We start from the raw sequence: 26,473 nt of genomic DNA, 5'->3' as shown, positions 1-26,473 counted from the left end.
AGGCACTAAACTAAAAACCAGGAAACTATGAGTTCTAGTCCTACCTTAGTCATCTAAATCAGCTGAATGATCTTGGGTCAATTACGCTCTCTCAGTCCAACTTACTTGTTGTGGGATAAGGAGGAAGAGGAAGAAGTGTTAGGTGTGTTCACCTTGAGTTATTTATAAAACTGATAAGGCAGAATAAATAAATAAATAAATGTTAATATGATTTTGAGTTAGCCTTATGTTTTGTATGTGATTTTTATATTTAATAGATGTTTTGTGTTTTTAATACTATGACAGCCATAGAGAGTTGTAATTTGTAATTTGGGTGGCTATATACATATGTATATATACATAAAACCTCTTTATTAGCAACAGGAGTCACATAGTAATCTTCCTATGTCTCAGCATTATGGTCAAGGGTTTTATTGCAATTAGGTTCAGATAAACCATCTATGTGGTAAAAAACAAAACCAATTGTTTGTTTCTGCCTATCAGCTCTATAACTACAAAGGATATTAGGGTCAAGATTAATTGTAACCTTGCTTATACAAACCAATGCTATGAACTCTGAATCATGATTTCTTCTTTCCCATATAAAGATATATAAAAATAAATTCACAATTCTCTGGAGTATCAAGCACTTAAAAAAACCACATACAACATGTGCCGCCGTATGTTTTGCTTTATTGGTCTAACCTAAATTATGGTATTCTCCAATAATCTCTCATCTATGCTTGACCCTACTTTCTTTCCAAGTCCAGACAAAATCAACTTGGTTCTGCCATCTACTAAAGACTTTTTCAAGAAATACCACGCCAAATACTCTGTTACTATCTTTTAGAAAGCAGATAGCATCATTCTGAACTTTGTAAGAATAAAACACATACTAATTTCTGTTTCTGGTACTTTACAATATACCTATGTCATTTTCATTATATATTTTGTTGACTATCATTTATCCTACTTTGTGTTTCTTTTTCAAATGAAAAGGAAATACATTTTATACTTTTTAGGGAAATGAAAAAGGAACAAAATGTTACATGGCATTTCCTGCTTTGTAATTAAAGATTATTATTGTAATAATAATGAATTCTGACTTTGGATACAGAAAAACATGAAAACATGGTGAGGTCCACTGACTCTCTGATTGCCATATCTTCAAAACTTATTCTCAGTGGACAGATGTTCCAGTAGAATAATTTATAATAGCATTACGACAACATTCGAGCATTTGCTTTTATATAGAAACTTTATTGAGGTTTTTTACAAACAAAACAGAAATAAGAAAAAAAAAATAGAAAAAAAAAAGAAAAACAAAACATTCAAACAAAGACATAAAACATATAAGTATAATAATATTTTCAGTTACTATCAGATGTACAGTGTTTTAACTATTTACATAAATAATAGTTGGTGATATTTCAGCTCACTTTTAATCAATATTTAGCACACCTTTAGGTCTTCCTTTCATTTTATCATGCAACCACTTATACCACCTTTCCCACACCAAATAATACACTATCTTCTCATCATTTAATTCATAGGTTAATTTAGTCATCTCTGCGCACTCGAGTATTTTCTGAATTGTAAGCTCTTCTGGTGGTTTAGTTTTCTCTTTCCAGTACTGTGCATATGCCAATCTGGCGGCTGTAATTATATGGATCATTAAATGTATCATTTCCTTTCTATATGGCTTCTTTATTATTCCCAGGAGGAAAATCTCTGGTGTTAATTCAATATCTTCATCTATTATTTCATTTATCCACCTCCTAATTTTGTTCCAGTATCCTTTCGCTTCCTGGCATGTCCACCACATGTGAAAGAAGGTGCCTTGACCGTGGCCGCATTTCCAACAGTTGGGGTGTATATTGGGGTATATTTTTGCTAGTCTGGCCGGGGCTAAATACCATCTGTGGAACATTTTGTACTGATTTTCCTTGTATGTCACCGCTCTGGTCAATTTAAGATTCCTATTCCATGCCTCCTCCCATTCTCCAAAATTTATATCACGCCCTGTATTTTTCTCCCATGCAATTATTTGGTTCTTTGTGACATCTTCAAACTTATCGTCGCCTAGTAAGTAATTGTATAGTTTTGCCAGGATCTTTTTATTTGTTCCCAACAGGACTTTATCTAATCCATTTGGTCCAAGTTCTAAACCGTATTGTTCTTTATCTCTCTGGTATCTGGATTTCACTTGTAAGTAAGTCCACCAATCTAAGATTATTCCTTGCTCTCGTAGGGTATCATTTGATTTAAGCCTCCCTCCTTCGTCTAAAATATCTTTATATCTGCCCATTTTCTCCCTCTCCCTTCTATTGGGGTGGGTCAGGGCCTCCAACGTTGAGAGCCAATTTGGGGTTTTTTTATAATATTTTTGCCTGATCTGGATCCATGTTTGTATCAGGGAGCCTCTGATTTTATGTCTATGGAAATATGTCTTCCTTTTCTTCTCCATGTCCCAAATGTGGGCATGCCACCCTTTCTGCAAGTCATGACCTTCTAGGGTAAGTATCCTCTCATTTTCCAAGGTGATCCAATCTCTTATCCAAACTAGCTTAGCTGCCCTGTAGTATGTTTGCCAATCCGGGAGTCCAAATCCGCCTATGTCTCTTTTGCCCCTTAAAATTTTAATGGAAAATCTCGGTTTTTTCCCTTCCCATATAAATTCTCTGATAATTTTGTCTAATTCTAAAAAAATTTTTTTATCTAAATATATCGGTATATTTTGGAATAAGAATAATATTCTAGGGAGGATGTTCATCTTAATTGTGGCTATCTTGCCCAATAGTGATAATCTTATTTTTTTCCATCTGTCTAGGTCTTGTTTCATTTTTCTAATTAGGGGGGTATAATTATCATCTTTCAGGGTCGAACATCTTGATGTAATCCAAATTCCTAGGTATTTAATTTTTTTGGCAACCTGTAATCCTAATACTTCTTCTATCTCGTTTTTCTGGCTCTCTGTTGTGTTCTTGATCAATACTTTGGTTTTAGTTTTATTCAATATGAAACCTGCCACCTCTCCATATTTATTTAGTTCCTCTAATACTTTTGGTCCCGATTCTATGGGATCTTCGAGGATTAGAGCTACGTCGTCTGCAAATGCTTGCGTCTTGTAGGTCTCCTTCCTGATCCTCAATCCTTTTATTTCCTCATTGGTTCTGATTTTCCGTAGAAGAACTTCTAGGGCCAAAATAAACAATAGTGGGGATAGGGGACAACCTTGCCTTACTCCTTTACTAATTTGGAATGTTTTGGTCCTATCCCCATTCACCAGAATACTCGCCTTTTGGTTATTATATATGGATTTAATCATCATTTCAAAATTTGTTCCGAATTTCATAATCTCAATTTGTTTAGTCATAAATTTCCAATTTAGATTGTCAAATGCCTTTTGAGCATCAACAAAAATCAGGGCCATCTGTTTCTCGGGGTGTTCTTCATAGTACTCTAAAGTGTCTAACACGATTCTCAAATTGTCCCTAATTTGTCTCCCTGGGAGAAATCCATTCTGATCTTTATATATCCAATTATTTAAAATCTTTTTCATTCTTTCTGCCATTATGCCCATGAATAATTTATAGTCAGTATTTAGGAGCGAAATTGGTCTATAGTTTTGAATTTGTTTTGGGTCGGCACCTTCTTTCGGCACAAGTGTAACATGCGCCTCTTTCCATGACTCTGGAATTTTATATTCTACCAGTGCATCATTAAAAATTTCTACTAATTTCGGTTGGAGTGTTTCTTCTAATTTTTTATATATTTCCCCTGGGAATCCATCGGGTCCTGGAGCTTTGTTATTTTTCAGTTTGGAAAGAGCTACTTTTAATTCTTCAATTGTAATCTTTCTATTAAGCATTTCTTTCTCATCATCAGTTATTTGTGGGAGCTCGGCTTTTGTCAAATATTGTTCTAGTTTGTCATCCGGTACCTCCTCTTCTTTATATAGGGATTCATAGTATTCTCTCACCCTATCCAGTTTTTCTTCCTCATTTGTCAATATTTTACCCTTAGAGTCTTCTAAGGTATGAATTATTCCCCTTTCGTTTTCCTTTTTTAATTTATAGGCCAGCCACCTGCCCGATTTGTTAGTATTCTCAAAAAGATATTGTTTCGTTCTTTTCATTCTTTGTGCCAGCTCTTCTTGCTCCATGATATTTACTTTATGCTTCCACATCATCCAGTTTTCTTTGGCTGTTTCATCTTCTGGGTTATCTTGAAGTTTTCTTTCTGATTCACCTATATGATTTAAATATTCTTCCAAGGTCTTCCTTTCTTCTTTATTTTTGTGTGCGGTATATGAAATCACGACTCCTCTCAAATAGGCCTTCATTGTATCCCAAACTATTGTGCGAGGTGTGCCTTTGTTTTCATTTTCCTTAAAGAAAAAATTTATTTCATCTTTGAGTTTTTGTATACAGTCTCTATCGCTCAGTAATTTAGAGTTAAATCTCCACCTCCGTTGGTGTTTTCTCTGAACAGGCTTCCATCTGATTTCTAGTGGATTGTGGTCTGCCCAATCATTTGGATTGATTACCGCTGTTCTGATTTCTAACCCCAAATTTCTGCTGACCCATGCCATGTCAATTCTGGACCACGACTTTTGTGCATTTGAAAAGAAGGTGTATTGCCTATCGTTTGGGTGCAGGGTACGCCAAATATCAATTAAATCTAATTCATCAACTAACTCAAAGAAAGCTCTCGGTAGATTTGTCCTTTTATTTTTGTTTACTTTATTGCTCTTATGGTCCTTCTCCGAATCCACAATGCCATTAAAATCCCCTATCATACAGATTTCATTATATGCCATTTTCACTAATTGTTCATGAAGTTTCTTGAAAAATTCTCCCTGTTTTTTATTTGGGGCATAAATACCCACTAATAATACCTTAGAATTCCCTCTCTTAATTTCGATCATGAGGATTCTACCCTTTGTATCTTTAAATTTTAGTTCTGCTTTAATTCCTTTTTTAACATAGATTACCACCCCCCTCTTCTTTTTCTCTGCCAATGAATCAAATGTTTGACCAAATTTTTTATATTCTAAACATTTACTCTCTTCTTTTTTTATGTGCACCTCTTGCAAACACATTATATCAACATTTTGTTTACCTAGTTTTGTTAATATTCTTTTCCTCTTTTTATGGTCATTTAGACCATTGACATTTACAGATATTAGTTTCAAGTCATTCATCGCTATACCCCTATCTGGTTGTTGGTTCTTGTTTGTTTCTTACGGCCCTTACTGGTCTTACTTTCTTCTCTTTGGCTTCTTCTTCTTCTTCTTCTGTCTTCTCCTCTACGGTTGCTTCGTTCGTGTTCTGTTGGTGTAAGGCTTCCTCCTCCACAGCTACTGTTTCTAGGTTTTCCTTACTACCCTGCTCTTCTTCCACACCTCTCAGCTGGTCAAGGAAATCTTGTGCTGTACTCAGGCTTTCTATTTTAATTTTCCTTCCTTGCCAGGTTATTAGCATCCCTTCTGGGAGAAGCCACCTAAATAATATCTTTCTTTTATTCAGCTGTATGGCCAAAAATCTATATCCTTTTCTCATCTCCCGAACCCTTCTTGGTATCTGTTTTAGGATTATTATTTCTTTTCCTCGGTACATTATCTGTTCGTCTCTTGCCATATTGTATAAGATATCTTTAACTTTTTTCCTTGCAAAGCGAATATGTACTTCTCTAGGAAGCTTATTCCTTCTTGCATAGTTTGTCTGGACCCTGTATACGTCGTCCAACTCCCTAATTATCGCCTGTTTGTCTTGGTGGAGTGCATCAGCTATCAGCTCCGCCATCTTTTCACCTAGGTCTTCCTCTTTATCCTCGACAACGTTCTGAAATCGCAAATAGAAGGAAGCCCGGTCCATCTCCAATTGGGTAATTGAATCTTCTAGCTCTTTATTTTGACTTGTCAATGTTTGATCCACCGTATCCAATTTCTTTTCAGTTTGGTCAATTCTTGTTTCAGCTTTTTGGATTCGTTGTTCATTATTAACTATTGATGTTTGGATTTCATTCATTTTCTGGTCCAATGCATGTATGTCTGATTTTAATTCAACATGATTATTTAACAGTTTTTCCTGCATTGCCAACATCGTTTCTTGAATCAGGGTTAATGATGCTTGCAAGGTTTGCATTGCCAGGCTTTCTGTTGATTTTTGTGTCGCCGGAGAAGTTGTCGCTATGGTAGGATTTGAGGGAGTCTTTTTTCCTGTTTTCCCCGCTGTATATGACATGCTTGTCATTTCTTTCAGAATTTTTTTTTGTTCTCTAATTATCTTATCAATATTACTCCAAATTCTCATTCGCCAGTTAGCGCCTCTGTTTTCTCCTTTTTTATAAATATTTATATATCTATAATTCTATAATCTAATTTTTTCTTCTAAATTTATAACCAAGTTTAGCTAAATTTCCGATAGACAATCAGTATCAATATCTATGGGGTGATTCAAATTTGTCACAATACCTTATACTCAATGTACCATTTAAATATATTAAATGTTAGTTTAGTGGATATAAATTAAACAATTCAATGATATGGAATCAATATATCAATTAATCAGCAATTCACACTCAATATATCAATATAGCAATTAATTTGACTAAATATTGTACTTTTTAAGTGGTTAAAATACTATAAGTACTGTAAATGTAAAATTTTTAAATACTTGATTTTAGATTTTAGATACAATTATAATTTTAAATACTATAAAAATAATATAAATACTGTAAATACTGTAAATACTGTAAATGCTGAGCAGCGGAATATATATAGAAAAATTTAAGATTTCATAATTTGAGGGTATATTATATATATCTAGTCCAAACAAAAACAATTTATCGAGATATTTACAATTTTAACAGTCAGAATACTGAGGACAGAATATCTAGAGGTTCAAAAGCCTTCTTTTTTTTTTTTTTTTTTTTCAAATTTTCAAATTTCCCTCCTTGGGATATACTCTAGTCTCTCTTTTTTTTTTTTTTTTTTTTTTGCTCAGTCTCTGTTCTTCTGCAAGCTTAGGACATTCCTCCGAGTTCAGCACTCTATCATGTTTCTTGCTGCTAGACTGTCCACCTCTAAGCAGTTTATTCCTCTGTCAAGTCACTTTAATGGCTGAGCTTCCTGTTCGTTACACAAAAAAAAAAAAAAAGAAGCCAGACTCGATCCACCCAATTTCAGCCTCAGCTAGGTCTAGTTTTATCACAGTAAAAAGGGGAAATAAGTGCTGGTCTTGAATTTCTCACCGATCCTCACTTGGCATGCACACTGTCAGTGGAAATTTATTTCTTATTTCAATGCCGGCTTGTCGGGCTCTCTCTCTGTCAAGGAACTTCGGAAACTTTCAATCGCCGCTTCTCTCGTTAGTGAGACTCTCCACCCGACTTCACCGACCCCTTTCCTGATGTCCTCTTTCCGCGATGCTGGGAAGGTGTGTATTGATCAGCACTGCAACATCCGATCTTCCTTGCTTCCAATCTGGTTGCTGGTTACCGCGGCTTCGTGTCGGCCATTAAATTGGCTGACTCACGCGTGTTGGATTTGACAGAGCCGCCCGGTCTTGCGATCAGCGTTTTGCCCCCCGCTTTCACGCTCACCCGGCTCGCTCTCTCGTCCGTGGGGCTCTCCGGGCTCCACGCCCCTCAAGGGGACCCCAAAACACGGTGACTAAAGGTATTGAGGAGCAGCGGTCACTCACTCAACGCCATATCGCCGCGGGTCACCAACCGGAAGTCCTCTCGAGCATTTGCTTTTATACAAATGCTATATTGAATATAATTTTTTTTAAAAAATCTGGAAATAAAATTTAAGACAAAATTCTACCAGAAAATGAAACACACCCTTGTTTATGAATCAAGATTTGAAATTTTCCTTTAGTATATCCACCTGCTAAAAACTGCTAAGCAACTGCTAAGAAACAATAAGAAATTGTTTCAGTCAAATATGTAAGGTCGTTCATGTTTCATGCTTTGTGTTGATTTGTTTTTAAACGCCCTCTTCAATTAGCAACTACCTTGGTTAGCGACCATTTGCATATATGACAGTAATAAAACACTATTTTCCAACCAATGCACACATGTATGACCAAATTTAGCACTCTTGAGAACAAATGCTGACAACAGATGGAGTATTGCTTGGATAGTTGTATGAGAGAACTTAATCTGAATAAAATAGTAACATCCAGTGGTCCTTGTGGCATGTCTCTCTTACATATTCTGTTAGCAACCATTCTGCTTAATGATATGGTTGTCAGAATGGAACTTGGTTGCTAAATGAGGAGTGGATGTATGCACTTGTATTTTTCTATATTTTATTATGTATTTTTCTATTTTTTAGGACATTTTACAAATTATCCTGAGGATTTTTTTATAGGAAAACCAGACTATAAGTGCTTTTTAAAACATACCATCTATCTGAAAGCCATTTATAAGCAATATTTTAATTTACCTGAAATTTATCTTTCCTAGCAGGTGTACTTTGTAACCTAGACATTTCTTGTGGTGGGGGTTCAGACATTTGAACGTCAGGAACAAATTCCTTCATCTTCTTCATATGTTCTTTTTGTTCCCTAAAATCACAGAAGTATATTGTTTGTCTTAGATAGCCTTTTTAAGGATATAAACATAAACATGCATAGTTATTTTCAAAGACATTATAAAATAAATGCGTTATTATTATTAGTATGGGAGAAGAGTAGAGAAAAACATTATCTGAAAATACCAACATGGTTTTAATAATGGAAGCATTAGTACATCCAAATATTATTAATATGGGAAACATTATAAGATATAAAGATATTTTATCAGCAACAGGGGAATTGAAAATGAAACAAGAACTAGATGAACAAGGAATTGAAATGGAGTAGTATACTCAGCTGCAAATACAATCGAAATATGAAAAAGATGCAAAGCTATACGGTTTTTGGAAATTACAGAATTGGATGAGATATTCACAGGAACAGATGAGAAAATGATTAGGAAATTATATAGTTATTTACTTGAAGTAAAGTTGGAAAAAGAACAAGTTAAAGAAACAATGATAGCACGGGCAAAAAATTTTGGTTATACAACTGAGTTAGATAAATGGCAGCAATTATGGGAAAGAAATTATAAATTAACAATGGCCACAGCATATAAAGAGAACTTGTACAAAATCTTCTGTAGATGGCACATGTCACCAGAAAGATTGTTAAAAATGTTTAAAGATAAATCAGCTAAATGTTGGAAATGCCATCAGATACCGGGATCATATTATCATATGTGGTGGACATGTCCAGAAGCGAGAAATTATTGGGCAAAAATTAGAATATGGTTAGAAAAAATGATAAAGTAACATTGATTTAAAACCACAACTATTCCTGTTGGGTATCCTATCAGAGAAGTATAGTAAAGAAAATATATATATTTGATAATACATGTAATAATGGCAGCAAGAATAGTATTTGCACAAAATTGGAAAGCAGAAAAAATTCCTACAAAGGGAGAGGTAATTAAGAAAATATTGGAATTTACAGAAATGAATAGATTGACATTGGCAATTAAAGGGAAAGAAGAGTCGGAGTATTACAATATATGGGGGAAATTTTATCAATGGATAGAAAGTGAGTATAGATAATAAATACTCTAAAAGTAAGAATTTTGGGAAGAATATGTTATAGTACATTAAAATTAAATGAATGAGGAAAGATAAATGTACGCATTACGAAAATGATAATAAATGTTGAAGATGATGGCACAAATATGTTGTATCCAGATATACATGGATTAATGATGTACAGAAATGATAGAAGAGATGTAATTATAAATCAAAAAAGAATTTGAAATGAAGATGTATGTAAATAGAAAATCGGGGCTGCTCGAATACCATTTTAGATTGAATTGAAAACGGAAACAACAAAGGAGTGGAAAAGGAGAGAGGAGTAGAGAGAGGAAAGGAGGGGAGTAGGGAGGTAAGGAGAGAGATGGATAGAAGAAAGGGGAAAGGAGAGGAAGAAAAGGGAGAGAAAAGAAGAGTAGGGGAGAGGGTTAGAAAGGGAGGAAGAAGAGAGGAATGGAGAAAGGGGAGAGGAAGTAGAAAAGAGAAGGAGAGGAGGAATGAGGAAAGTAGAAAGAGATAGAAGAAGGAAGAGAAGGGAAGAGGAAAGGTTGTGGTAAAATAAAGGAGAGGAAATGGTAAAAGAGCAGTCCCGAACAATTAACAAATGAAAGTAAAAGGATAAGATGAATGATTAATGATGAATAAGAGACTGTATATTTAAATATGTTGATGAAAAATAAAAATAAAAAACTTTTTTTAAAAAAGGATATAAACATATACATTTTTAGTTGAACACTGTGGAATGCTGCCTCCAGAAGACCTCCCTACTTCAGATTTATGGCCCTACCAGGCCGTAAGTTAAAAAGAGCAGTTGCTAAAAAGTAAGCCTGGAATCTTTAAATGTGACTCCCTTGCCTCCATAACAGCTCTAAAAATATATTATACCATCTATTCAAGAATAGGATAGGAAGATGTATTGACATACTTACTGTTTTTCCCCCAAAATAAGACTGGGTCTTATTTTCTTTTGACCCCCGAAATATGGCTTTGGCCTTATTATTGGGGGTCTTACTATTTCTGAGGTGCAGGACCTCAAAACCTCGGCTCCCGGCAGGGGGACTGGTGCCGGAGTGCCGACCAGCTGCTCTGCCTCGATCGCCTTCCTCTTGAAGAGCCTGCAGGGCAAACAAGAGATCTGGGGTTTGGGCGAGCGGCAGAATTCTCACTTCTCCGCCGCCCCACCCCTCCCCACCTGCCACTCCCCCTCGCTGGTCGAGATTGGCAAGCCAGATTCGGGGAGCTGAACGCACTGCCGCCATCTGGGAGAAGAAGAACGTGAGAAATGGGCGCTCTCACAGCGCCTCCTCTCTCTCTTCTTTTCCTGAGTGGCAGTGGTGTGTCCGACTCACCGAATCTGGCATGCTGATCTTGGGCGGCAGCGGCTCTGATGTTCCCCCTCCCTTCCCCCCCTCTCCGGCCTCGCTATCTCAGACGTGTTATTTGCGTGGCAGCTGCGCATGAGTCTAAGTATTTGGGGGGGCTTATTTTCAAAGGGGGGGCTTATTTTAGCGCATGTACTCGAAAGCTCAATTGGGTTTATTATCCGGACATGTCCTAGTTTCGGGAAAACATGGTATATAATTACACACTTAAGCAGGAGTAGTTTAAAATTAAGCAAAGCAAAAGAAGACTTCTAATAGACTGTTTATTTACTGCATAAACCTTTTAAGATACTGGATCTAAAGATATAATTCACAGGTGTGAGATAAAACTCTCTTGGAAGAACTATTAATTGGTAGCCTTCCTCAGAATTATCTCAGCTTACTTTTCAAATGTTTTTATGGAGTTTGTTGATGGAACTGCATTCTTAAAGAAAACCTATATGAATGATTCTGTAAACTTTCCAGATCTTTTTTTCCCCTTATGCCCTTCACTTTGAGAATACAAGATAAGATTCTTTCTTCATATCACAATTTTAAAAATATCACTACCAGACTATGTTATCTGAACTCTTTTGTCATACACTTCTTCTGTTTATATATTTAATGGAGGGTACAAATTAAAACAAAGATTAACTCCTTTATCTTAAGAGAGATAGTATACTATTTAAAGTAGTTATTCCAATGGATTCAACAGCAAGCTCAACTTGTATAAAATGCCCTTTCATTTAAAGTGATTAAAAGATGTATTGCTGATGCCTGACTATATTTTTAAAGCACTTTGTAAGGATAATTTATACAAACAGAAGACTGAGGAAAATATAATTATTCTAAAATAAGACAAGAAAAAAAATCAACTCACCGTATCATCTTTAGTTCTTGGGCAGCCTTCAAGATTATTTCATGTTGCCTTTGACTAAGAACCATTACTCCTCCTAATGACGGATCAGAAGCTAAATTTGGCTCTTCTTCCAACAATTCAGATGAGTGTGGTAGCATGGGTGGTAGATCCAGACGATTGTCTAAAGATGTAAATCTATCCATTTCATCAGGATACCACCTCTCTGAAAACCTTTCTCTTTCCCAATCTCCTGTGTCAGGAGGGAAATCAGTCTGTTCTCTCCATGTATCATGTCTTTCTGGATATTCACGAATTCTAATCTCGCCTCTGTCTCTAGAATCTCTGTTGTAGAAATCTCTGTCTCTCTCTTCTAACCATCTGTCCTCATGATATCTATCTATTGGAGGAAGTGGAGGCAGAGGTGGCAAAGGAGGTAGAGGCGGTATGTCCATATCACAATTCAATGTATCTCTGTCCCCCGATGATCTGATATAATCCATGTCCCAGTCTCTTTCCAATTCACAATCATACACATCCAAGGGTATTCTGATACTGCCAAGATCTATGTCTTCCACTCTGTCTCTACTCAATGGTCTTTCCCAATCATCCCAAAATGATTCCTGATCCACCAAAGGAGGTAAAGGAGGAAGAGGGGGAAGTGGTGAAAGAGGGGGTAAGGGATGATGTTGTAGTACCCCATCATCTATCTCATATGGATCAAGAGAATCATCAAACCTCTGGTCTTGATCGTGCCAATATCTATCTCTTTCCCAATCATCTAATTGTCTGTATTCTAAAGGAGGAATATCTCTGTAGTCAAATGAATGACCCTCTTCTCTGCTTTGCTCTTCATAACTCCATGGAGCCCTTGGTGGTTCTTCGCAAAATGGTGGTAAATTTTCAACATTTCCTCCAAGTCCTGTATCATGTCTATGTAGATCTTGCTCCCGATTGCTTCTAATGGGTTCTCTTTCCTGACCAATACCTTGTCTATCTGTGTCCCTCTCTCTAGGTTGTCGACCCAGGGCTCTCTCCCTACTTCCAATTTGCCAGTCCAGTCCTCTCTCCTGACTGCTGGGAGGCCTGATTGTACCACTTTCCTGGCTAGTTGTTTGGATTCTTTCCCTGCTGCCCATCCGAGGAGCTGGTAATCCTCTTTCCTGGCTATTTGTTTGGATTCTGTCCCTGCTGGCCATCCGAGGAGCTGATAATCCTCTTTCCTGGCTATTTGTTTGGATTATTTCCCTGCTGCCCATCCGAGGAGCTGGTAATCCTCTTTCCTGGCTATTTGTTTGGATTCTTTCCCTGCTGCCCATCCGAGGAGCTGGTAATCCTCTTTCCTGGCTATTTGTTTGGATTATTTCCCTGCTGCCCATCCGAGGAGCTGGTAATCCTCTTTCCTGGCTATTTGTTTGGATTCTGTCCCTGCTGCCCATCCGAGGAGCTGGTAATCCTCTTTCCTGGTTATCTGTTTGGATTCTGTCCCTGCTGCCAATCCGAGGAGCTGGTAATCCTCTTTCCTGGCTATTTGTTTGGATTCTTTCCTTGCTGCCCGTCCGAGGAGCTGGTAATCCTCTTTCCTGGCTGTTTGATTGCTTGTCCTGTACTCTTTCCTGGTTAGTTCCCTGTCTGTCTATCACAGAATCCCACTTGCTTACCCGACCTGGACGTCTGCATTGGGTTCTTAGCCCGCTGCTTATCTCTCTACCAACAACATCCCTTGATTGATCTCTCCCTCGATTTGCTATTTCCCTTCCTCTCATATCTTCTGATTGGCTCCGTCCTCTGCCTCTAGTATCTTCCATTCTATATTGGCCTTTGCCAGCTGGCCCTTTTCCCTGGTTATCCCTTGGCTTCATTTGTCCCTTCTCCCTGTTTTCTAGTTTAGATGATTCCTTATTCTGATTATTGTCTGGAGAAACCAGTTTATTTTCTGTAGATTTCATATCTTTATTTCCTATGATAGGTGATGACAGTAATGTTTTCTTCCCTCCTGGTGTTTGAGAAATATTGGAAAGTGGTATCTGATGCAGACTTGTGGAAGTGCAAGAAGTTTTGGATGCTTCTGTGTGTAATCTGGAATCCATGGCACTTGGTTTCTTTATTTCTGACATTGTTTTTATGGCCTCCTTCCTGGATTTATTTTGCTGTATATTAGGCAGACCCTTATCTGGCTGAACTGGGCCAGAAACGTTTACATCAGACATAAATTTAGATTTATTGACAGTATCAGTAAGTAGTTCTTTATTTTCTACTTGATTGTTCTGTTGTCCCAGAGGAGGTCTAGGTCCCCCCCACCATGGCCCACTTGCTTGAGAAGACTGCATCTGTGATGCTACCGAAGAAGTGTAAAAGGCTGCTGCTGGCCCCCGAGGGATTGTCCCCTGTTTTCCTGAAGATCCATCTATGTGCTGATTCTGTCTTGCCCTTGGACCTTCTAAGCGTTGGCCCTGAAAATTAGGACCTCTTTGCCTTGGAGGCTCATAGCCTCTTCCCCGGGGTTCATCGAATCTGTGGGATTAGACAGAATGTTTTTTTTTCAATTAACAGCTTTGGTAAGGCTTTTCTATAAAACAATTATCCTGGTCAGAGAAATAAATATAAAATTTAAATTAAGTGTATAAAACAGTGCATACTTACTGTATTGAGTGAGACAACAGTTGGGAGAATTGGATGGTGGGGGAAAATTAACTCTGTTATTAACTGCTCAGCTCTCCATTTCCCGTTATTCACTGCAGGAATAGTTTGCTCTACCTTGACATTCTTCCCACTGGGAATATTGTCTGTCTTATGACTTAATCATAAGAACAAACTAAAGTTTCAGTTCAGTTTGTTTATTGATCGAAACAACTATATTAAATAAAATAGGGTAAACTATGAAATCAGATAAGATAATCTCCTGGACAGTTGGCTCCAATCTGATAAAAGATAGGAAGTTCTGAGTTGGATGGCTTTAGCCAGCTATAAGCCTGGTAGCCTTTTTTACTACCTATATGTTTGTATCTTGGAGAAGGTAAGATAAGCTATTAATGGGTCCCAATGAGCTATCAATAGCAATAGCACTTAGACTTATATACTGCTTCACAGTGCTTTACAGCCCTCTCTAAGCGGTTTACAGAGTCAGCATATTGCCCCCAGCAATCTGGGTCCTCATTTTACTGACCTCGGAAGGATGGAGTCAACCTTGAGCCTGGTGAGAGTAGAACTGCCAAATTGCAGGCAGCCAGCAAGCAGTCAGCAGAAGTAGCCTGCAGTACTGCATTCTAACCACTGCATCACTGTGGCTCATATGCTTATCAATTAATGATTTTACAAGTTGTGCTGTGGTTAAAGCATATAGTTGGCAGTCAAAGAAGATATGAGTAATGTCTTGTCTCATATACACATATTTTCTCTGAATAAGGTACTTGATGAAGCTAGCCTTTGTTTTATCATAGAATCCAGAAACTCCAATCTTGCTCTGGTTAGGGCTGTTCTGTGTCAGGCCCATAATTTGATGTGTTTTTCTAACTGAAAATGGTTTCTTGTTCTGAGCCAGCCATTTTAAGTATTTGATATTAAGAACTGTCTCTACGTCAACTTGAGCATTAAAGTATCATATAGGCATATTTCATTATGTTTCTAGATAACAGTTTTTAAATATTTTTCATTGGGAATTCCAAATTGATTTTTCATCAAACATTTTTCATCCTTGTCATGTTAATCTAGTCGTATGTTATAAATCATATCTATGTAGTATACGATTTACAATACACTACCCTACACCTGATACTTGAGATAAGATAAAAACGTATTAAAGATAAAATTTGTGGCACATAGATGCAATGATCACTCCAGGGATTTGATATTTGAATAAACATTTGTGAAAATATTACTTTATGCATTATTTATTCTAGCTGTGTTCTTTCTTTCAGTGCAAAATTTAACTTCAAGTCAGATAAAATGACAAAATATTTAAAGGCATCAAATCTAAATACAAACACAACTTGTACAAACGCCTTTAATGTAATGAAACCAGAAAGTACTTGAAATGACTGCAGAGTATTTCTGATTATCAAATAATTCTGGCCACTAATTTAAATAAGAGGGGACTTATAACAAATATTGCTAGAGTTGTTTCTGAGGTAGGCTTTGTATTTGGTTTGCGAGTACTCCAGCTGCAAGATACTTTGGATCATCTGATATACCGTATATACTCGAATATAAGCCGACCCGAATATAAGACGAGGCACCTAATTTTACCACAAAAAACTGGGAAAACTTATTGACTCGAGTATAAGCCTAGGGTGGGAAATGCAGCAGCTACTGGTAAATTTTAAAATAAAAATAGATACCAATAAAATTACATTAATTGAGGCATCAGTAGGTTAAATGTTTTTGAATATTGATTTCAAAGAAAAACAGTGAAGTAGCTCTGTAAGTGGAAAAGAGGATCAACAAAAATAATATGGTATCAACAATAAGTTTAAAAGTACTGTATATGAGTTGGGTATCTATATAAATTTGTTTAATAAATACAGTGGGAAAGGTCTTTGGGGATTCCAGAATTTACATGGCACGAATTGGATTTTTGATCTCCCTTTTATTTTGAAAAATAGACTAGTTTTACACTATAAAAAAATTACACAAGAGAATTTTGCTTCCAGGAGGCTGCAGGGAGTCTTGCTAGGCACACCCCTCATGCCCCATTGCCTCCTTGCAATGGAGCAAGAAGGAGCCAAAAAGGGGCGCGGGGGAGGGGCACCGCACCCCCCCCCACGCCCCATTTTACCTTTAGCAAGCCTCCCTGCAGCCCCTGGGAGCCAAAACGGTTGCAGGAAAAAAGGCATTTTTTCCTCACTTGAGTATAAGCCGAAGGGGGCTTTTTTCAGCATAAAAAATGTGCTGAAAAACTCAGCTTATACTCGAGTATATACGGTAATACATTAGCTTCAGTTCTGCAGTTACCATGGTGAATTTATGTACTTTCTATACAGGTAGTTCTTGACTTACAACAGTTTGTTTAGTGACTGTTCAAAGTTACATCATCATTGAAAAAAATGAGTTATGACCATTTTTCACATTTACAACTGTTGCTGCATTCCCATGGTCATGTGATCAAAATTCAGATGTTTGATAACTGACTCATACTCATGACAGTTGCAGTGTCCTGGGGTCATGTGATCACCTTTTGACAAAGCAAAGTCAATGGGGAAGCCAGATTCACTTAACATATTATTAACTTAATAACTGCAGTGATTCACTTAACAACTATGGCAAAAAGGTCATAAAATGGGGCAAAGCACCAGTTCGATTGGAGCAACATAAAAATCATTGGCCACACTACCACTCACCATGCTTGAGAGTTCATTGAAGCCTGGCACTTCACAAGCAACTTCATCAAGACACATTGACCTACAAGCAGTCTACGAACCCCTCAGAATCCAAATCAACCGCTGTCAACCAGAGACAGCGCTAACCCCACACCAACCCATGCAATTCCCCCCCCCCCAGCAGCAGTTCACTTCCCAATGACCACTGACACTGACATCCCCTAAACTCCGCAGATGATGTTATCTAGCCTGGAAACCAAATGTTGGGAAAGCAACCCACAAGCTCAAAGACTGAACCTTCACCCTCATTACTCTTGACTTCACAGCCCTGTTTCAAGAAGCATCCTTTATTATCAGAAGTAAACAGAGTACCTGGGTGAATAGTTTCCTAAATTACTTAGGGATGTCTAAGGTGTACATATGTAAAGCATAATTTGGCAAGGTGGGAATATGGCAATGAATATTTATTTATTAATAAAATTTAATTAGCAGCCCATCTCATGAGAAGTGACTTGGGAGGGATGTACAATAGTTAATATAATCAGATCAGTCAATCTGATTATCAGATAAGCATATTCTTATTTCTTTAAGCATATTACGTATCTAACTATATATAATATAGAGTTTGTCAAGTAAAAATAAAACAAAAAGAATACCTACCTTGGGCTCTTGGGACCTTCATAGAATGGTGCCCTGGGGGAATCAGGAAACTCAGCTGACCTCAGTGATCTGTTCTGGTAAGCAGTGGTGGTAGTGATAGTAGTGGTGGACACAGATGATGAAGCTATTGTCGATTCTGATTTCATTTTTACAATAGCATAGTCAGATGAGGCTGACCCAAATGCCACTGCCTGTTTGCCCAGAGGAGCATAAGAGTCACCTTGGTCTGAAGAGCTCTCAGATGCTGTTACGTTTGAATGATAAGGCAAAGTGGCTGATGTATCAGTGTAAGAAAAAGAAGCAGGGGAAGGGGTAGGAAGAAGGGCCGGTCTGGTGGTTTCAGTGACTTGGGTAGCTGCATTTGAATCATTAATCTTAAATGAAAAAGCAGAAGCAGAAGTAGGAGTTGGAAGCAAAGCTGGCCTAGTTGTTTCAGTTGCCTGTGGGATGACAGATGAATCACTATTTTTAAAAGGAAAGGAAGTATGGGTAGGGGTGGGAAGCAGAGCTGGCCTGGTTGTCTCCACGGTCTGGGAGGTAGCAGGAGATTCAGTTGCTTTGAATGCAAATGTAGTAGTAGCAGGGGTAGGAAGAAGACCTGGTCTAGCTGTTTCTGTGTTTTGAGAAGTGGGAGCTGACTCTGTAACTTTAAATGTAAAAGAGGTAGGAGCAGGAAACAAAGTTGGCCTCGTTGTCTCCGTGCTCTGGGAAGTGGTAGAAGAATCTTCTGTTTTGGACATGAAAGAACCAGACGAAGGGATAGGAAGAAGAGCTGGCCTGATCCCTTCGGTCCCCTGAGAACTGGAAAGCGATTCACCAACTTTAAAAGAAAAAGAATTAGAAGTAGGAAACAGAGTTGGTTTTGTTTCTGTGGTTTGAGTGCTCTTAGGTCCAGATTCTTTTGAAACCGTCATGTCAGATATCGCTGGGTCAGCAGAAAATCCAGGAATTGGTGGAGGAAGAGTAATTGCAGGTAAAACAGGCATGGTGCTTTGCACTGTTTGAGAATATGGAGAAAATGGAAACGTGCTCCCAGGACACTGAGTATTATTCAGGTTTTTAAAAGACTTCACCTTCTCCTGAAGGTGAGCGCAAGTGGCTTTCATTTGTCCCTGCCACATTTTCCACTGTTTCTCATACTCATGAAGCTGGTCTTTGTGAGGATAGGTCTGAAGTTGATCCTGCCACTGCTGAAATTCACGTTCCCACTCTTTGTAAAGTGGCTGGAATTGTTTATTCTGAGTCTCATAATGCTTTAGCTGCACATCCACTGTTGCTGCCTGTCAGGAAAAGAAAGTAATAATGAAGATACTGTGTGTTTGGATTTTTTTTAAAGTCGATGATCTGTACTCACAGTTATCCTAATGTATCAGCATATCATTTTAAACTTAAATAAAATTTCATACTTTCTACAATTTCACCGACTGTTTTAACCAACATTGTATTACTATTTTCTAGTAAAAACTGTTTTAGTTTTCTTTTCCTTAGGAAGCGTTATTAGTATCAATAGTGTTACTTCTAAGATTGATGTATAATTTCTAGAATAAGAACAAGAACACTAACATTTCACTGTTAGGCAAATATGTTGTCAGCATTCTCTAACATAACAAGCGCTAAAATTCAACTCCCATACATTTCAACCTGAAATAACCCTATTGGTATGGGATTATGTAAACCGAGATCCAAGACAGCCAAGGGGTGACAAATTGTGTGTACCTAGATACAGGAAAAAAAACTATGAAAAATAAGTAAAACAGTAAATAAGTATTAAGCTGTATTTCATAATTAAAATATAGCAGCAATTTCACTCAAGAACCAGTTTGATATAGTGATTGAACTGAGAGACTATGAGTACTGTCCTAGGTATGAAACCAGATGGGTGACCTTGGGCCAGTCACTCTCTCTCAGCCTTAAAAAGCAGGCAATGGCACTTCTGAAATCTTATCAAGAAAACTGCTAGAAACTTTTCAGGCAATAGCCAAGAATCAACACTAACTCAAAGGGACAAAAACAAAAGCCAATAACAATTTTACTTATTTGGAAGTAAGTAAAATTATATTGTTTTAAACAACTTACTGACAAATGTGATGGTTGCTGTATAATCTGTTGATAGCGTTGTAAAATTTGTTGCAACTGTGAATGCTTTTGCATTATTCTTTGATACTGGAAACCCACTCTTTGTTGTGGATGTTGCTGCCATTGTGTCGCTGCTGCCTGTAGCTGCTGTAATCTCAAGCTTTCTTCAGGATCTTCTGGAGGATCAATGCTTAGCTAGAGTAGAAGGAATCAGTCATATTTTTTTTTCAATCAGTGATTAGAATTCCAGAGAAAAATAAGGATTAAAACCATTTTTAAAAATCGAAGAAAAACTAATACAAAGAAGATAGGCTTTTCTCTTGTTTTGGGAGGCTTAATATTTGTTTTAAAACTCCGTTGAGACTATTATAGGATTCAGATTGTAGTTTTCTGTTCAATGTCTCAAAATTATGAAAAATATTACCATAAATCTCAACAACATTAATCAGGGCAGGCTCAAGGGAGCCCAAATAAAAAAGATTGGCATTGCCAGTTGCCCTCTTGCTGCAATTTTTGATCCCCAAAAGATTTACTAACCATTCTTCCATTAATCAAAAATACTGAAATCTGAAATCAATAAAAGATGGAAATCTTTATCAATGAACACTTATGTATAGTGACACTTCTGTGAATAGCATACCTTATGTTCAACAGATGATGCAGGAGGCTCTTCATCTTTTGGATGTGGTAACATGGGATCATAATTCAAACTGGGTTCAGAAAGGCCACTAGAAACAGATGTTTCTCTTTTTTCTTTTCTCTGTTCAGGGGCATCATTCACAATAGGTGGCTGTTGCTGTCCCAATGCATGAGCTTTTGCCCTTTGCTGAAGGGTAAGTAGATGCTGTTGATACCAATATTGCTGTTGTTCCTACAATAAGTAGGGGAAGCATAGCAATTTCATAGAGAAACAGAATATCCTAGAATCTGAAGAAAGCTACAGTATTTACTGTAAAACAGAGAATAAATTCATATTTTTTAAAAATAATATTGATAATTAATTCAAACAAGAGAGCCAATAGATGCATTGGTTAAGATACCAGGCTAGAAGCCTGAAGATATGAGTTCTAGTCCTGCCTTAGGCACAAAGCCAGCTGGGTGACCTTGAGCCAGTTGATCTCTCTCAGTCCTAGGAAGAAAGCCGTTTCAACTTTGCTTCAAAAAATCTTGCCAAGAAAACAGCAGGGACTACTCCAGGCAATTGCAGAGGGTCAACATTGACTTGAAGGCATTAAAAATTAAAGTTGCACTGTGAAATTTGTTTTATTTATTTAGCATATTTATGTAGATAGACTATAAACATGTGATTCTGGGAGATGTACAACGTAACAATTAAAACAACTCCATAACATACTAACAGGACCAAAAAATAAAAATAAACAGATAAAACCCAAGAAAGCAGGAGAACAAATATCGCTTATTTCATGGGTCCCTTCTGAGCTGTTTGCCCTTCCCACATTCCTGTTTTTTTTTTAATTTTTTTTTTTTAATTTGATTTATATGCTGCCCTTCTCCGGAGACTCAGGGCGGCTTACAATGCATTAAGCAATAGCCTTCATACTTTTGTATATTTATACAAAGTCAGCTTATTGCCCCCACAAACTGGCTCCTCATTTTACCTACCTTAGAAAGGATGGAAGGCTGAGTCAACCTTGAGCCTGGTGAGATTCGAACTTCAGTAATTGCAGACAGCTGGTGTTAATCACAATGTTTTTAGTCTGCTGAGCCAACTCTGTGTTGTGGGCTAAGCTGCATTTTATGTGACTGTTCCCTTGACTGTGTCTCATCTCTTTGTCTCCCAAGTTCATCCCTATAAATTATTGGGCAGCACATGCTGTTTGGCTTAACAATGATTTCTCTTAGTGACAGAAATTCTGGTTCCAATTAAGGTCATTAAATGAGGACTACTTGTATACAACTTCCTCAGCTATTAACAGTATGGCTTTGTTCTCATAAAGCAGCTAAGCAGAATGACTTCTAAGTATCAGTTTCTGCAAAATCTCTTATTTGATTCTTATGCCTACTTCACAATTTTTACAGTATAAATTACTGTGCAGTATAAATCAAAGTAATAGCTTTCTCAATGTATTTATTTGATTTATAAACAAACTTGTAGGGATGTCCTTCTATTAGAAGAAATTTCAGGCACTGAATAAAACACAGTACACTAAAACAAAAAAACATTTAAAGTAACAATGAGCCCAAATGAAATCCATAACATTTATCCATCATACCCTCATGCCAGTTCCATCAACATTCTAGCCCCAGTGTCTGATTTTCACTGGGAAAGCCAGATCTCCACTGGTTTCCTAAAAGCCAACAGATTTGGGGTTAATCTGTATTTCTGGGAGGAGCTGTTCCATAAAACAGATACCATAATATAAAATGTACCAGGGTGGATTTGATTTAAATCGAGTTGATTTAAATCACAATTTAAATCATGATTTAAATCACTACTAAAAAAAAATCAACTCGATTTAAATCATAATTTTTAAAGAGCAACTGTCATCTCTGCTACTCCTTTGACCCACTGTTGACTCACCGATAGTCCCAGTGTTGCAGAATATACAGTCTCATGCTACATAACTAAGCTCCATTTCATGCTGAATAAACTAAATTATTTATGTATCTTAAATAGAAAACTATCTTACGATAGATTTTTACCCCAAAAGTTTTTTATTAAAATAAATTCGATAAAAAAAAAACTGATTTAAATAAAAAAAAAATCCGATTTAAATTAAAAAAAATCTGGTTTTTTTTAATTTTTTTTTAAAAAAATCATTGATTTTTATCCACCCTGAAATGTACAGTTCTGAGGCTCCATCAAGTGATATTTTTCACTGAGGGGACCCAGAGCCTGCCTATTCTGCCAGAGATAATAGGATGTATGAAAACCATCAGGGATAGGCAGTCCCACAAGTAACCTGGTCCCATGCCATGTAAGATTTTAAAAGTGACACCAACACCTTGTATTGTTCCCAAAACCTACACACCAACAATGTTACAGGAGCATATCAGCATGCAGCTACTATTAACTGTCCAGCATTCTGGACCAGCTTAGCTTTCAAATGTTCTTCAAGATAGCCTTATAGAGACTGCATTGCAATAGTCCAATTGGGAGGAGACTAAGGCATGAGTGCATGAATGAGTGTGAGCAAGGCCTCCTAATCTAGCAAAGAGCAAACTGGTATTTGTACAAGGTCCTCCTGGACACAGCTAGTACCTCTCATCAAGATGGACCCAATGGTTAGGAGTGTCATCCCAGCCAGAGTTAAAGATGGCAAACCAATAGACACGGGGGACCCTAAAACCCATAGCCTACCATTTTTGTCATGGTCGGGCCAAAGCTGGTTCTTTCACATCCAGGAACATTTAGCCTCCGGGGACTAGGAAAACCCTTTGATGGGATCATTTGAATGGCCTGGGGCAGAGTTGTGCAGCTGAGTATCATCATCATACTGATATTTCACTTAGCTCATTGATCAGTGACCTAACTCAATGGTTTTATAAGAGTGGGGAAGAAGAGGCTGAACTCTCCCTGCTACCAATAACAAATGAACTGGTCTTGGATGAAGAAGTACCACTGAATAACAATGCTTCTCACTCCCAAACCCCTCAGTCAACTCAGGATAATATAATATATAATATATAATATATAATATAATATAATATGGCACTGATAGTGACTGAGAAATCAAACCACACTAGAATGGATACACCACCCCCATCCCAGTCTCGCCAGAGGTCATCCACAAGTGCGATCAATGCCATTTGGATTCTGTATCCTGGCCCGAAATCTGACTGTAACAGGATTAATTCAAGAATAAATTATTAATTCATGAATTTATATTAATTCCAGGCATAAGCATGTAAATAACACTACAATAATTACTAGCAACTATAACCAAATAATGCATAGCTAGTATAAAAATAATTTTTCATTCCACTGTTCTCTTTCAAGATAGTTACAAGCTTTTAATAATGTATTAGATTAGAATTCAACAAGAAATAATGAAGAAAATAAAGTTAGCAAGCTAATTCCTGAATACTTGTTGAAAAGTCCCAATATATTAAGTATGTATGAGACTCTTTAGAGCAGTGGTCCCCAACCTTTCCAACTTTGTAGATTGGCAGCAGTGACCGGGGGGGGGGGGGGGTGTGATGATTCTGTGCGAGCAGCGGGCAAGAGAAGGTGCTTGCCCACCATTCACCCAAATGGAGCTGTGTGCATATACATGCACTTGCCTGCCTTTTGTGCGGCCTGGTTCTGAATGAGCTGCAATCTTGTACAGGGTTGGGGACCCCTGCTTTAGAAGTGAATTGATTTCTAATACAAAATAACTGATTATAGCAATAGCTTTCAAGGCTAAATTCTATAAACCCAGCCAAAACCCTACTGAACAGCATAGTTGTTTTATATATATTTATGGATGAATGTATAAGGATTGCTTCGTGTTGACAGCAGAGGTGTTGGCTGGGTAGATAAGAGGCAGTATTTCTGTTTACAGATGATGTTATTTTGCTAGATGAGAACCCAAGTACCTTGCAACATATGTTGAACTGTAAGACATACAAATAACACAGATGTGAAAATTAATATTTTAAAGACCAAGGCAATTTTGTTTGACAGAGAAAATGGAGAGTCAATTATACACTTTGGTAGAATGTTTACTCAATGTGGAAAATGGAGGGAGACATTTGAGACATGCAAATGGTGTAAAGGAAGTGAAAAGTGAATAGTCTGTTGCAGTAGATAAATGTTTGTCAAACAAAGTTATGTACAGTTGTGTGCTTCTGCTGTTTTGTGACATAGAAGCAAGAGTTGGATACCTGAAGAGAAACATCAATGTAAGTTGACTGCAGCCAAATAAGAAGTATGTGGAATAAACAAAGAAAAAATAGAGTCAAGAATTAATGGGTGTTCAATAAAGCATGGATTGAATATAAGAGTGGTCAGTACAAAAGAAATACATTGAAACACGAAAGAAAATGAAAGAGGAGCAAATTGCAAAATAAATATATGAAGGAAGAATGATCAAGAAAGTTATGGCATTTGTGATTCGATTGAATTGGTGAATCCTCAGAAGTCAGATGTTTAAAAATGAAAAGGCAAAGTACAAAGCAGTTTATGAACATATTAGAAGACAGGATGGTCTGCAAGGATAGAATAGAGATGTAGTGAATCTTATCTATATAAACTATGTTAAACTGTATTTCCTTTTCTTCATGCCCTTAATTCTTTAGTTCACTATTTTGTAATTATTTTCTGTGCTTTATATAGTGTCGCTTACCTTAAAAACAAATAGCATTATAGATATTCTATTTATGTGTAGAAAAGTAGCAGACATCACAAATAGCAGACAGCAGATAGTATGCCACACTCTTTAATAAAAACTAAGTTTGGGCCAGTAGTTAAAGGCACCAGGCTTGAAACCAGGAGACTGTGAGTTCTAATTCTGCCTTAGGCATGAAAGCCATTGGTTAACTTTGGGCCAGATATTCTCTCAGCCTAACCCACTTCATAGGGTTGATGTGGGGGAAAAATAGAAGGAAGAAGGAGTATTAGGCATGTTTGCTGCCTTGAGTTATTTACAAAAATAATAAAGGCAAGATAAAAACAAAGTCTGAAAATAAAAAGGTATTCATTGTGCAAGAACCTTCCCCTCTCCAAACACAGCACAGTACATATGTCAGCTATCATTATTATAGGTTATTCCAAAATTGAGGCCATGCTATTGAAAAAGTCTGAGTAACCACTGAGCAAACAGCATATCCAAAAGAAGAGAATATATGTACCTCAGGGTTGAGTCCTTGGTGGTTTCTGAGCTTGGTTGTTACTTGCAGATGTTTTATCAGTGCCCTGATTGTACCATCAGAGCAATGATCAGTGACATCAGAGCACTGTAATAGATTAGTGCCACTAGAGCACTGATTTTATCTAGTTGAATAATGAAATGTTTGCAAGTAAAACAACCAAAGTTAGGCTGCGCCAAGGACTCCACATGCTTCCCTCCCATCTATATATATATATAAAAGCGAAATACCACTCATGTATCATCACAAAATCTCCAGAACCGTAAAGCCTATAAACTTGAAATTTGCCACGTATGTTCCTCTTGCCTCCTAGGTGCTCATTAAGAAAAGATTTTTCGAAATGACCATCAGAGCATTAGTATTTCCTATATTATTATTAACACGCTCTGATGCTAAAGAGTTCTACTCCCACTCCCCGCCTGAAAAGAAATCTGGTCCAAATGCAAAACACAAGCAGAGGAGAGGAGTTTCAGTTTCAGTTTTACTTTCACAGCAGCAAACAGCTTTACTACAGAACAAATGAGCTAAGCCATGGCCAGGCTCCTTCCTGTCTCCTTCTTGCTCACACAGCAAGTACTGTTTCACTTTCCAAACAACCCTCTGATGCTAAGGAGTTCTACTCCCCCTCCCCACCTGAAAAAATTGTGTTCCAAATGCAAGACACAAGCAGAGGAGAGGAGTTTCATTTTTACTTTCACAGCAGCAAGCGGAGGATAGGATAGGGGAGGCTTCTGTGGGGCAAGGGTGAGGGAGAGAAGGGGATAGGATAGGATAGGCTTCTGTGGGGCAAGGGTGAGGGAAAGAA

The 26,473-nt window shown here is 37.4% G+C and overlaps 1 protein-coding gene across 3 annotated transcripts in view; it reads right to left on the bottom strand.

Moving 5' to 3' along the window:
- The window catches only part of YLPM1 (YLP motif containing 1), a 61,022-nt gene that overhangs the window by 33,271 nt on the left and 1,278 nt on the right, over window positions 1-26,473 (bottom strand). For 2 of the 3 annotated variants that reach the window (XM_070940851.1, XM_070940833.1), the window contains exons 2-7: window positions 20,495-20,725; window positions 19,855-20,049; window positions 17,779-19,058; window positions 11,828-14,317; window positions 10,516-10,701; window positions 8,438-8,558 (exon numbers count right to left, since the gene is read on the bottom strand). In XM_070940851.1, coding sequence (XP_070796952.1) covers window positions 8,438-8,558; window positions 10,516-10,701; window positions 11,828-14,317; window positions 17,779-19,058; window positions 19,855-20,049; window positions 20,495-20,725 — 4,503 coding nt within the window. The remainder of the gene's footprint in view (window positions 1-8,437; window positions 8,559-10,515; window positions 10,702-11,827; window positions 14,318-17,778; window positions 19,059-19,854; window positions 20,050-20,494; window positions 20,726-26,473) is intronic. The other variant, XM_070940842.1, reaches the window with a different exon arrangement.

The sequence above is a fragment of the Pituophis catenifer genome, unplaced genomic scaffold (assembly GCF_029215685.1).
Source record: "Pituophis catenifer annectens isolate HBS135680 unplaced genomic scaffold, rPitCat1.0.hap2 SCAF_1, whole genome shotgun sequence".
NCBI lineage: Eukaryota > Metazoa > Chordata > Lepidosauria > Squamata > Colubridae > Pituophis > Pituophis catenifer.
This window is presented reverse-complemented; position numbering and strand designations above follow the sequence as displayed.